We start from the raw sequence: 13,475 nt of genomic DNA, 5'->3' as shown, positions 1-13,475 counted from the left end.
TCATAGGCTAAAGGGATATTTATTCTCTTTTTCACATCCTATTCATGTGGGAAGAATCTTGGACTGTTTGGAGAAGAGAAGCTTCCCTGTACCAATCCAGAAAAAACTCATTTTAAAACAGCTCCAGGTGTTTGTTCAAGGTTTCCATCCCCTGGGTTTTACATTGCAGATCTCCAAGTTATCCCTGCACCCCATCGAGGGCCAGGCCCCCGAGGAGCTGCGGGTGCTGAGCGAGGAGGAGCTGGAGGCGCTGCAGGAGCCCGACGCAATCAGCAAGAAAATCGCTCTGCTGGAGGCACAGCGGCAGCAGCTCCGGCCCAACCTGGGCGCCATCGCCGAGTACAGGAACAAGGTACAGCCCTGGGGGGACATCCCAGCCCTGGGGGGACATCCCAGCCCTGGGGGAACAACCAGCCCTGGGGGGACAACCAGCCCTGGGGGGACATCCCAGCCCTGGGGGGACATCCCAGCCCTGGGGGGACATCCCAGCCCTGGGGGAACATCCCAGCCCTGGGGGGACATCCCAGCCCTGGGGGGACATCCCAGCCCTGGGGGGACATCCCAGCCCTGGGGGAACATCCCAGCCCTGGGGGGACATCCCAGCCTTGGGGGGACATCCCAGCCCTGGGGGGACATCCCAGCCCTGGGGGGACATTCCAGCCCTGGGGGGACATCCCAGCCCTGGGGGGACAACCCAACTCTGGGGGGACAACTGAACCCTGGGGGGACATCCCAGCCCTGGGGGGACATCCCAGCCCTGGGGGAACATCCCAGCCCTGGGGGAACATCCCAGCCCTGGGGGGACAACACAGCCCTGGGGGGACATCCCAGCCCTGGGGGGACAACTGAACCCTGGGGGGACATCCCAGCCCTGGGGGGACATCCCAGCCCTGGGGGGACATCCCAGCCCTGGAGGGACATCCCAGCCCTGGAGGGACAGCCCAGCCCTGGGGGGACATCCCAGCCCTGGAGGGACAGCCCAGCCCTGGGGGGACATCCCAGCCCTGGGGGGACATCCCAGCCCTGGGGGGACATCCCAGCCCTGGGGGGACAACTGAACCCTGGGGGGACATCCCAGCCCTGGGGGAACAGCCCAGCCCTGGGGGGACATCCCAGCCCTGGGGGAACATCCCAACTCTGGGGGGACATCCCAGCCCTGGGCATTCCAGGAAAACAGCCTTCCTCCTTCCTTTTGGAAGCCTGGAATTTGCCTGTTCTTGTTAGCAGCTTGTCCTTAGCCGAGGTGAAAGTTGTTTCTAGGAGCTTCCACACTGCCTTTATCAGGTGACAAGTTCCTGGGTGATCTTGAAGTTTTTTCCAACCTAAATAATTCCATGATTCTCCTGGGAATGTTTATTTAATAGAGTCAAGTCTTCATAGCCAAGACAGACACACAATACCGGGATTTTTCCCTCCTCACATCAGTAACTGAACCATTTAACAGATGAAATATTTTTTATTTTGACACAGGTTTGGTTTTTTGTTTTCCCTCAGCAGCAGAGATGGGAAAAGAAGGACAATTTGGGGGTTTTGTTTTAGGGCTGTTAGCCCAGCTGAGGAAAAGGAATGTTCAAATGGTAGGAAAAGTGGTTTAAACTCAAAACAGAGGAGACAGCTGCTCTAAGTGCCCTTGGGTTTGGTTGTTTGCCCCTGCAGGAAGAGCTGTACCTGAAGCACGTGGAAGAACTGGACAACATCACCAGCGAGAGGGACAAATTCAGAGAGGCCTTTGAAGAGCTCAGGAAACAGAGGCTGAATGAATTCATGGCAGGATTTAATGTCATCACCAACAAGCTGAAGGAGAATTACCAGATGCTCACGCTGGGAGGGGATGCTGAGCTGGAGCTTGTGGACAGTCTGGATCCCTTCTCAGAGGGAATCATGTTCAGGTTTTCAAAATACTTTATATTCTATTAATTTTTAATCATCATAGTCCTTTTTTCAACCTGTTTTTAAAGTAAATTTTCACTGGTCATCAGTGAACCAAGACAGGCTCAATGTGGGCAGTGACAGAAACCACAACTTTTTAGCTCTCAGTTTCATTTCTTTCTCCTGGAGAAAGAGGAACTAAAGCAGTTGGAAAGCTTTGAACTCATTTCCCAGCATTAATTCCCAGGTCAGTTCATCCTGGCAGTGTTCTGTCAGAAATGCTCCCAGGATAAATGCACTCTTTGGGAGCTGAGCTGGGAAAGGCAGCGTGCCGTGGGGCTGAGATCCTGCAGATCCTGCAGGAACAGCCCCTGCTACCCAGGCTGAGCTCAGGCAAAGATCAGAATTCCTCACAGACACAACTCCTGCTCTGTTCCAGTGTCCGGCCTCCCAAGAAAAGCTGGAAGAAAATCTTCAACCTGTCAGGAGGAGAGAAGACCCTGAGCTCCCTGGCCCTGGTGTTTGCCCTTCACCACTACAAACCCACCCCGCTGTATTTCATGGACGAGATCGACGCCGCCCTCGACTTCAAGAACGTCTCCATCGTAGCATTTTACATCTATGTGAGTTCCCCATGGCCTCATCTTCCCGAGATGGGCCCTCCTCCCCCAGAAGGGACAAAGTGGCCACACAAAGGCAGATTTAAGGTCTGCAGTTTCCCTCTGGAGCACACAGAGACTTCCCCAAAACCATCAGCTGTTGTCAGAATACACAGCTTTAGCTGCTCCTGATGGCTTCACCGTTTTCCCATTTATACTTCTATGTCATTCCTATCAGTGTCTTTGATCTCTGTCTTAATTAGTGGTAATTAATTTTTTTCATGCCTTTAAAACTTCTGCCCTCACCATATTTAATCAAAGCAAATCCCTTACACGGCTCCAGTTCAGGTAATTAAACATTGAATATTCAGAGTTGTTATTAATTGCAGTTTTAGAGACAGGTGGCAAAGATTAGGAGCAGCTCCTTCAGATTAGGGAAATACTTGGAAGTTCCCTTCCTGCAGCTGCAGTTTTAAACCTGGCTTTGTGTGCCACACCAGGACAGAGGGAATTTTGGGAATGCTGGGCACTAACACAAATCACTTCTGTTTCAGGAACAAACCAGAAACGCCCAGTTCATCATCATCTCCCTGCGGAACAACATGTTTGAGATTGCAGACAGATTAATTGGGATTTATAAAACCCAAAACACCACCAAAAGTGTGGCCACCAACCCCAAAATCCTGGCTGTGAAAGGACTGGAGGAACTTGGTCTCCCTGAGTGCAGCGCAGCCCAAGAATAGGGAGGAAGCAACTTCCAGCCCATGGCTGCTGTTTATTTTTGTCTGATCTCATTTTGTATTGTAGACTTCGTGTTGTTTTATAAATTTTGTAAAAAAATTTATATTCTTAATATAAACCCAGGCTCAATAAATTCCACTTTTTGAATATCATGTAAAAATTGAGGAAAGGGAGGTGAAAACAGAGAGTTCATCGGATTTACCAGGGGGCAGGGGCAGCACCAAGGACCCAGACAGCAATTTAAGGGATTTTTACTATGATGTAAAACTGCCAAGAGTGACAGGAGAAGCTCAGCAATGCACCTGATCTTTGGCAGAGAATTCCAGGAGGATGTGAAGGACCGAATTCCCAAGTTGTGGATCGAGACAAAACTCTCCTCACCTTAATTGGATCAAAACTTCAGTTCAGGGGAAATCCATGCAAAACAGGAAAGGAAGGATAGAGAAGCAGAACAAGTGTAGAGCTTTAACAATCCAGCTTTTAAGTAGAAATTGAGAATAATCCTGGATTGCTGCACTAGGATTTCAATCTAATTGGAGCAGGAAGAATTGTCCTGCATGACTCCAGAGCTCGGGCAGAAGTGAGGCACAGCTCTCACACTCTGTCCTGCAGGTAGAGGCAGGAATCCTGATAAATCTGCAGCAGGAATTCCCAGAGACACACAAGAGGAGCCAGGATGGTGCCAGGTGAGATTTCCTTGTGCCATAACCACACAAGTGAGATCAGGATCAGCAGAAGAATGAAAAGTTTTGTTTCAGTAAGAGCAGCCCAGGGTGCAGACGGTGCCGTTTGATTTCCGGAGCGTTGGTTTTTGTGAGCCAGGTGGAGTTTTGGGGTGGGGATCTCGTGGAGTTGCCTGATTCGGTTTTACCCCACGTGTCCTGCAGCACATTCTCCATCCTCAGATGGGTCTCCACAGGCTCAGGCTCTGGGAGTTGCTTCATTCTGAGAGCGTGGAGCTGCAGCTGCAGCCTGTCCAGCTTCTCCAGGAAAAGCAGCAGGGACTCCTCCTTCTGAACAGCTGAGTGCAGCTCCTTTAACTCTTCTAACGTCACTTCTTCCACCTCCTCCATGAGGAAATGGTGGAATCTCATATTTCTCTGAGATGCAGCTGCCCAGTTCATCCAGCACACTCAGCAGAGCTGCTTTTCTGTGCCCCAAGGCATCACCAGCAGGTTCCTTAAACCAGCACAGCACAGCTTCCCTGGCGCTCTGCAGGGCGCTCTGGCACCGTGTGTCTGCTGCTGCAGCCTCTGGGAGTACACAAACACCTTGGAGTGATCCATCAGCTCCTGCAGGAGCTGTTCCTCAGCCTCCCTGGCTCTCCTGGGGGAGCTCTGTGTGGAGTTCCTCGATGCTGAGGCTCCCCAGCCACAGGTCCTGCAGCAGGAAATGTGAGCCCTGCACGTCCCGGGGCTCCACTGAGATGTCACAGCACAGCTCAGCTCCTCCTCCAGCCTCTCCACGGCCTGCAGGGACACCACAAACAACAATCCATCTCTGCTCAGCCCCACAGCGCAGTTCCTGAGCCAGACAGCCCTCCCTCCACACCTGGGGGGAACAGAAAGAGTGGAAGTGAGCAACGCTTCGAGCAGCTCAGCAGATTCCAAACTGCACCGAGTATTCACCACCACATCCCTATCCAACCCTTCAAAATCCAGGAAAATCTGCCACCAGACACTGGTTACAGTGGGAAACAGCAGCAGAGAGGTAAAAGCCAGAACTAGAATTTCTTTAGAAATTTTCTCCCACCAGGAGTAACATTTTCAGTGTGAACAGAAGTACAGAAATTTTTTTCTCACCCCCACTCGTTTCCAATGTTACTTTTGTAACATAAAATAGTTATAAGTGCATTTAACAGTCACATTTAGAAGCTCTCTCAAGGCTGTGGCACAGAAAGTCCAACTCAGCAGCCCTTACAGACAACACCACACCAGGAATTATTCCTGAGTTATTTTACATAATTAACTTTCACTTTCCATCCAATGCAATGTTGTTTTTTTCTATTTCCCAGCTGAGTGAAATCACACTGCAAAGTCCCAAGTAACAGTAACACTATTTCCATAATAAATCATAATTCTGGTTTTCCTTCTGCTAAAAAATGGGGAAATTGGTACCAAATTTCCTTCTCTTTGTGCCAGACTTTCCTGCCCCCTTCATCAGTTCCAGTCAGTTCTGTGGACTTTGCTACACTGCAAAAAGGAATTGTCAGAGCATTTAAGATCAAAGCCTGTTCATTTAGGGTCTGACCTGAGATGTGCAGCTGGGCTGAGGGAAGGCAGGAGCTGACAGAGCCTGTTTGTTCTTTGGGAGTTAAACCAGCTCTGAGCACAGCAGCCTGTGCTGCTGGCACAGAAATAAGCCTGGCTTATCTCACTGGCTTAGCCAGGCTGGGCTCGGTTAAGGAGGGCAGCCTGGGCTGCTGACTCAGCCCTGTGCTGAAATTGAGGTGAAATGAGGCCAGAGGATCAACTGTGATATTTTATTTATGGCAGCAGGAGTTCCAGCTTTGAAGGAGAGGAAGGAAAGAGGAAAAGCTCAGCATCAGCACCCAGAACTCACACTTTTAGAGGAGGGAAATTTCCTTCCTGAAGAACACACCTCACCTGAGCTGTGGAAAGGGTGAGAGAAAACAAATCAAACTGCCGAGGAGCTGTCTGCTGCCAGAAAAGCAAAGGAAAACCTTTACAAGAGATCTCTTGGCTGTGTCAGGAACGCCCTCAGTGCTGCAGGAGCAATGTCCCTCCCAGCACACGGAGCTGCCCTGCCCCAGGCCAGCCCCAGGCCAGGGAAATGACATTTCTGTTCCCCCAGAACACTCCCAGGCAAATCCCAGCCTGGATTTTGGCAGGAATCTCCAGCTGGAGCAGCGGCCAAGGCCGAGGGGGACACCCCGCTCTGGGCACCTGCAGAGGGAACAGCGCCGGAGCTGCTTATTCATTCTTCATGTCCCAACAAGATCTGCAGTGCTCAGGTTTGCTATGGACACCCAGTGTTTTCCTGCTTTGTTCCACACAAAGTAAAAGGTGGAAATCCTGAAATTCAGTTTCATCCACCACTGGCAGAGGAGGAAACGTTCATTTACTGATTTATTTCCACCCGCAGCTGAACAGATCGGAAACAGACTGGGAACATAAGGGAAAGGACAGAGGAGACACCACAGAGTTCAGCAAAGAACAAAAGGTTTTCCAGGGGGAAGGAAAAGCAGCAGGAAGCTGGGAAATGCTGGCTTCATCTGCCAAAAGCAGCAGGAAGCTGGGAAATGCTGGCTTCATCTGCCAAAAGCAGCAGGAAGCTGGGAAATGCTGGCTTCATCTGCCAAAAGCAGCAGGAAGCTGGGAAATGCTGGCTTCATCTGCCAAAATCAGCAGGAAGCTGGGAAATGCTGGCTTCATCTGCCACAGCGCCCACACCATCGGTGTCCAGGTAGAGAAGGAACTGCTCCTGGGACAATCCCACCCCCGTTCTGCTCTGAGCGATTAGAAGGGAATTTGGTGTTGGATAATGGCTGTGCCAGCCCATTCCAAGGGCAAAGCCTCCCTAGGAGCGAGAGCTGCCAGGCTCCTGCTGCTCTCCTGAAGCACTGAACCACCCAGAGCTGCTGACACAAACCAAGGCACAGCCGGGGATGTTCTCTGCTGTTAAATGGCAGAAAGGATTCAGTGCCAGCCCTGGCTTGGAAGAAATGCACAGCAATTTTCACTCAACTTTCACATTCTGCTTCAATCTCAGAGATTTTTCAAGACCACTACAGGCATCACTTCAATTAAGACATTTGCAATAGGAACTGATGCTGGTAATCCTAAAACCAAACTTCAACAAAGCAGTAGAAACCTGGGCCAGGAGTTTGGTGATGTTTGTGGGTCTCTTCCAAGACCCCCAGGGTATTTTATGATTCTCTATCTCCTCCCTATCTTTCAATTCCGTTGCCAACACTAACTCTCCATCCCTCCAAACCCTGGTAGTGAGCATTTACCTGTTCTTCACCGCACGGTCCCGGGCACTGGAGCCAGAGGCAGGAGCACACCTTGACCTGTCCCCCGCCGCTCCCGGACACCGGGGATCGGTGGCCGCCGTCCCTGCACGAGTGGCTGGGAAAAGGGATCCGTCCGCACCTGGACCTGCCGAGTCACAGCGACAGCAACGAACTGAAATGCCATAAAAGCGGTCCCGAACCCCGCCGTGCCCCGGGAGAGCGGCGCTCACCGGGCCGGGCCCCTCGGGCTGCGGGAACCCTCAGCACCCGCCTGGGCCCGGCCCGGGGAGCTCCGCTCGGCTCCGGGTCCATCCCGGGGAGCTCCGCTCGGCTCCGGGTCCATCCCGGGGAGCTCCGCTCGGCTCCGGGTCCATCCCGGGGAGCTCCGCTCGGCTCCGGGTCCATCCCGGGGAGCTCCGCTCGGCTCCGGAGCCCATCCCGGGGAGCTCCGCTCTGCTCCGGGTCCGGCCCGGGGAGCTCCGTTCGGCTCCGGAGCCCATCCCGGGGAGCTCCGCTCGGCTCCGGGTCCATCCCGGGGAGCTCCGCTCGGCTCCGGGTCCATCCCGGGGAGCTCCGCTCGGCTCCGGGTCCGGCCCGGGGAGCTCCGCTCGGCTCCGGGTCCATCCCGGGGAGCTCCGCTCGGCTCCGGAGCCGCTCTCGCCGCGGCCCTGGAAGGGCAATGGTAGGGAGCGGGGGCGGGAGGGAGGGAAGGAAGGAAGGAAGGAGGGAAGGAAGGAAGGAAGGAGGGAGGGAGGGAGGGAGGGAGGGAGGGAGGGACGGACGGACGGAGTGATGGTTTGTGGCGCTGCGGTGGCGGAGCTCACCGGGAAGGGACCCTCGGTGCCCGCGGCAGGGAATCGCTGCAGGGCTCGGAGGGATGGAGGAGCGGGGATGGTCCCGATCCGGGAGGGGATGGAGGAGCGGGGATGGTCCCGATCCGGGAGGGGATGGAGGAGCGGGGATGGTCCCGATCCGGGCAGGATGGAGGAGCGGGGATGGTCCCGATCCAGGAGGGGATGGAGGAGCGGGGATGGTCCCGATCCGGGCAGGATGGAGGAGCGGGGATGGTCCCGATCCGGGCAGGATGGAGGAGCGGGGATGGTTCCGATCCAGGACAGGATGGAGGAGCGGGGATGGTTCCGATCCGGGCAGGATGGAGGAGCGGGGATGGTCCCGATCCGGAGGGGATGGAGGAGCGGGGATGGTCCCGATCCAGGACAGGATGGAGGAGCGGGGATGGTTCCGATCCGGGCAGGATGGAGGAGCGGGGATGGTCCCGATCCGGAGGGGATGGAGGAGCGGGGATGGTCCCGATCCAGGAGGGGATGGAGGAGCGGGGATGGTCCCGATCCAGGACAGGATGGAGGAGCGGGGATGGTTCCGATCCAGGAGGAGGAGCGGGGATGGTCCCGATGCAGGAGGGGATGGAGGAGCGGGGATGGTTCCGATCCAGGACAGGATGGAGGAGCGGGGATGGTCCCGATCCAGGACAGGATGGAGGAGCGGGGATGGTCCCGATCCAGGACAGGATGGAGGAGCGGGGATGGTCCCGATCCAGGACAGGATGGAGGAGCGGGGATGGTTCCGATCCAGGAGGGGATGGAGGAGCGGGGATGGTTCCGATCCAGGAGGGGATGGAGGAGCGGGGATGGTTCCGATCCAGGAGGGGATGGAGGAGCGGGGATGGTTCCGATCCGGGCAGGATGGAGGAGCGGGGATGGTCCCGATCCGGGAGGGGATGAAGAAGCGGGGATGGTCCCGATCCAGGACAGGATGGAGGAGCGGGGATGGTTCCGATCCAGGACAGGATGGAGGAGCGGGGATGGTTCCGATCCGGACAGGATGGAGGAGCGGGGATGGTCCCGATCCAGGAGGAGGAGCCCCGTTCAGCCCCGTTCTGCTTCCAGCGCCTCGTTCCTCTCCAGAGCCCGTGAAAAATCCACCCTGAAGGTGGAAAACGGGAGACGCGGATCCTCCACCGCACCTTGTGCCGGCTCCAGACCAGGGAAATTGAAATGATTTCGTCTTTTCTTTTACGCTCGTTCATCTGCCTGGGCTGCCCAAGACAGCTGAGAGGTTTTTTAGGGTTTTTAGGACACAGGGAACGGCTCCCACTGCCAGAGGTCAGGACTGGGTGGGATTTAGGGCAGGAATTCCGCCCTGGGAGGGTGGGCAGGCCCAGAGCTGCACCCAATGAAGGCTTTTCCCATATTCCACATTATTCTCTATTAATTTACAGTTCACTGAAGTTACTTTCAGCTGTTTCAAAGTGAATTTGAAAGAGAAACAAAACTCACTGAATGTTGTGATGTAAATCATAATGCACCATCACCCAAAACTCACCTGAACACGTCTTAAAACGCCTGTGTAGAGAATATTATACAAATACCTGGGAAACAACTGGAATTACATCTCAAATAATAAAAACCCTCAAGCCCAAATCACAAATTTCCCAACACATCAGGAACATCTCAGGGGGAAAACGACAGGAGCAGAAAATCAGGGAGCTTTTGACATTAATTCACAGCACTGAGAGTATTGTAATGGACAGTAAAAACACATGTTGGTTTTCATCTATTTTATGTACTTAAATTAAGAATTCAAGATGAAGCAGCATTTCAAGTGCAAACTGCCACTCCAGGAATTAAATCTGTGATTAAACTCACAATCTGTATTGCTGATAGGAATCCTGACCCCCATCAAATTACAAAACTTCTGGAACACATTTGACAATAATTGGCATTTAAAGTTGCCCAAAATTGTTCCTTTTCTAGTAAGAGCAGATTTTAGTGCTTTATATCAATTTAAAATTGAAAATATTGACATTTTAATGACAACTTAAAGTCTTCCTCAGCTTTGGGGCACACCAAACCAGCAGGATAAATACAGGATTTCTAATGGATTGACCAAGCAAAAATGGGAATTATTTGATGGAAATGAAGATTTCCCAGTGATTCCCGTGTGTCCCCCAAGTTCCACTGGAGCAGTAGCTCCAGTTTACCCTGAGTTTGTAAACTTGACACGTTTGCAGCTACTAAGTTTCCTCTCACCAAGATTTGATCCAGATGCAGAATTCCTCTAATTGCTTCCAGCCTGAGGAGCAGCTTTCCTGCCAGGAATTTGGTGACACGCAGAGCTGAGGAAACATTTATAGTTAAAAGCAGTAAAAAGTCTCCCAGTTTTAATCTGAAGACATCCTAAAGTCAGGAATTGTCTCTGCCAGGGTTTCATTTGGTCAGTAGCTGACTGTTCTATGCAGAAATTTGGATTTTTACCAGCCTGTCCCACTCCCAGAGCAGAAATTCCCAATTTACCTGGAATATCTGGGAAGGAGGATGGGATGAGGTCTGCCCAGGGAATGCTGGAAACAGCCAGGGATAATTCCACTTCCAACTTTTCCCAATAAATCCCTTTCCACTCAGCTTCTTCTTCTTCCCAGATCCTAAAATTCCAGGGTAGCTGCTTGATTCTTTTATTTCCTTAAAAGAAAAAATTCCCACCTGGCACAGCTGATTTGTGGATTCATTTTTGTCCTTTTAATACTTTAAATATTTTTTTATTTGCTCTCCTAAATTCAGATTAAAAGATAATTTCCTATTCCAAAGCAGAGTATATTATATATATATAAATAGGATATAGATTATAATAGAGGATATTTTAATATATCTAACATATAAATATGGATGCAACATCCAAACTCAGTGATCAGTATTCCCAGAAGCAATTCCCAAATTTTTTCTTGTTTTTATCCCAAGATTTCCCAGCAAATCCCCCTTTCCCCAACAATGTAAACACTTGAAAAATTCAAATTTTGGAAAAAAAAAAGGCATCACCCAAAGCAGCTTCAGGTTTGTTCCTGGAGAGCTCCAGTGGTGCCACCCTGTGGAGGCTGGAAAATTTCACATTCCCACATTTTGGTGAAGTAACAGCGACAGGGGAAGAGAATTTCCCTGTTAAAAATCCACCCAAAAAGGGAAAAAGCCGGGACAGCAGCAGCCCAAGGGAATTTTCTGGAGTTATGTTATCCAAGAAGTGCCCAAAAGGGCATTTTTTGGCATTGAATATTTAATTTTGGTGGTATTTTTGTTTCTAGACAACCAGAAGTTGCCACAAACACCTGTTCCCTATGGAAAATCCCTCACAAAGGGGGAAAATTCTATTTTCCTGGTTAGAATTTTCCTTGGAACCTTGCAACTTCCAGAAAAAGGATTTCATTTCCCTCCTCTGTGGATTCCATGAAAACAGCCCTGATTTATTTAGTGAATACACAGAGTTAATTCAGTAAAACTGAAGTAAAATTGTTATTTTTAAACATTTTTAGCAAAATAACTCCAGCCTGCGACACACAAACACTTAACAGGTAAAACAACCTCAAAAAAGCCTTTAAAAAGTGATTTTAGAAGTGAAAATGAAAATCTTTAAAATTTAAAATAATTTTTAAAATTTAAAATAATTTTTAAAATTTAAAATAATTTCTAAAATTTAAAATAATTTCTAAAATTTAAAATAATTTCTAAAATTTAAAATAATTTCTAAATTTTAAAATAATTTCTAAAATTTAAAATAATTTTTAAAATTTAAAATAATTTCTAAAATTTAAAATAATTTCTAAAATTTAAAATAATTTCTAAAATTTAAAATAATTTCTAAAATTTAAAATCATTTCTAAAATTTAAAATCACATTTTTAAAATTTAAAATCACATTTTAAAAGTGATTTTCTTCAAATAATCTCTGTGTTTTAGGATGAAAAATGTGAATATTTAATAAAGAAACAGCCAGAGCAGCAGAATTGCAAGTTTTATTGTTTATTTCCCCAAGACAGCCTAGCCTGCACTCTACTTGGATAAATTCACAAGCTAGTTTTTCCGCTGCTTCTAGTTTTAAACTTTAAACTCATGTTTCTGATGACAAGGAATGCTGCAAAAATACTCTAGTCCAACAAAGAGTTATGATCACAAAATAATCTTTATCCATTCTACAGTGTTTCAGAATTACCAGCTGATTTGAAAACACAAGGTAGATATAGATGCTAATGGTGGCTAACCTGGGATGTTTTATTATAGCAAACTGTTGTTCATGCAACACTTGTGCTCAAAGGGGAAGGCACAGCATTTCCTACTATGAGCCACCTTATCAAGAGTTCACTTTGTACAAATTTGTAACATCACCTTGAATTTAGTGTGCACCACCTCAAAACTGAGGCATTCCTCCAATTATAAAAACACTTGCATCCTTTTTGTGCAAGTTTTAAAAATACAAAGGTTTTTTTTTTTTTTTATTTTTTTTTTCTCTCTAAAGTGGCTCAAAATAGATTGTTCATGGCTGCCTACATCTAAGATAAAAAGAGTCTAAAACAATTGGATTAGGCATATTAAAGGTGTTCAAACCATGACTTGATTTGTACATCTATTCACACCTCTTTTTTTTCGCTCTTTATTCAGCAGTACATATGCACCAAATTTCATTTTTAGACGTTTCCATATCATTTTCATAGAAAACAAAGTTTGAAAACAAGTAACATTGAAACACAGCACGGTATCCTACCACAACAGAAACATTTTGGTTACAGGACTCAACAAAATCTAAAAATGAACTATGCTGGAGATTACCACATGCAAAGGTCTTCATGTTATCTTTGAAAATGAAAAGGATGAGGTTTTATTACCACATTTTACTGCTTTCTACTATTATGGCAACTTGTGTACTGCAACACAGTCTAGTTTGAAGGGAAATGGATGATTTTTTTTTTGTTTGTTTGTTTTGTTTTTCCATGCAAAAATCTACAAATTAGTTTTGATGATATGGAAAAGCTTTTCATAACATCAAACATTCATCTGGTGCAAATGCACAGGGAAGCCTTCCTGAAATTCTGACTTTATAAACAACTAAGAAGCTGTAACAGGAAAAAAAAAAAAAATCAAAAGAATGGAAAGAAATGGGGGGGGGGGGGGAAAGGAAACAAAACAAGGAAAAAAAAAAAGAAAAGGAAATAAGAAGAAAGGAAATAAGAAGAAAGGAAATAAGAAGAAAGGAAATAAGAAGAAAGGAAATAAGAAGAAAGGAAATAAGAAGAAAGGAAATAAGAAGAAAGGAAATAAGAAGAAAGGAAATAAGAAGAAAGGAAATAAGAAGAAAAAAGGAAATAAGAAGAAAAAAGGAAATAAGAAGAAAAAAGGAAATAAGAAGAAAAAAGGAAATAAGAAGAAAAAAGGAAATAAGAAGAAAAAAGGAAATAAGAAGAAAAAAGGAAATAAGAAGAAAAAAGGAAATAAGAAGAAAAAAGGAAAT

At 48.2% G+C, this 13,475-nt stretch overlaps 1 protein-coding gene across 3 annotated transcripts in view; it reads left to right on the top strand.

Annotated features, from left to right (window-relative positions):
* SMC4 (structural maintenance of chromosomes 4) overlaps positions 1–4,620 on the top strand; it is a 29,857-nt gene extending 25,237 nt beyond the window's left edge. For 2 of the 3 annotated variants that reach the window (XM_058844236.1, XM_058844235.1), the window contains exons 21-24: positions 170–352; positions 1,657–1,889; positions 2,309–2,492; positions 3,023–4,620. In XM_058844236.1, the coding sequence (XP_058700219.1) occupies positions 170–352; positions 1,657–1,889; positions 2,309–2,492; positions 3,023–3,211 (789 nt within the window). In that variant the 3' untranslated portion in view covers positions 3,212–4,620. The remainder of the gene's footprint in view (positions 1–169; positions 353–1,656; positions 1,890–2,308; positions 2,493–3,022) is intronic. The other variant, XM_058844237.1, reaches the window with a different exon arrangement.
* The last annotated feature ends 8,855 nt before the right edge of the window (positions 4,621–13,475 follow it).

The sequence above is a fragment of the Poecile atricapillus genome, chromosome 8, assembly GCF_030490865.1.
Source record: "Poecile atricapillus isolate bPoeAtr1 chromosome 8, bPoeAtr1.hap1, whole genome shotgun sequence".
Taxonomy (NCBI): Eukaryota; Metazoa; Chordata; class Aves; order Passeriformes; family Paridae; genus Poecile; species Poecile atricapillus.
The sequence above is the reverse complement of the archived record's forward strand: the minus strand, read 5'-3'. Positions and strand labels throughout refer to the sequence as shown.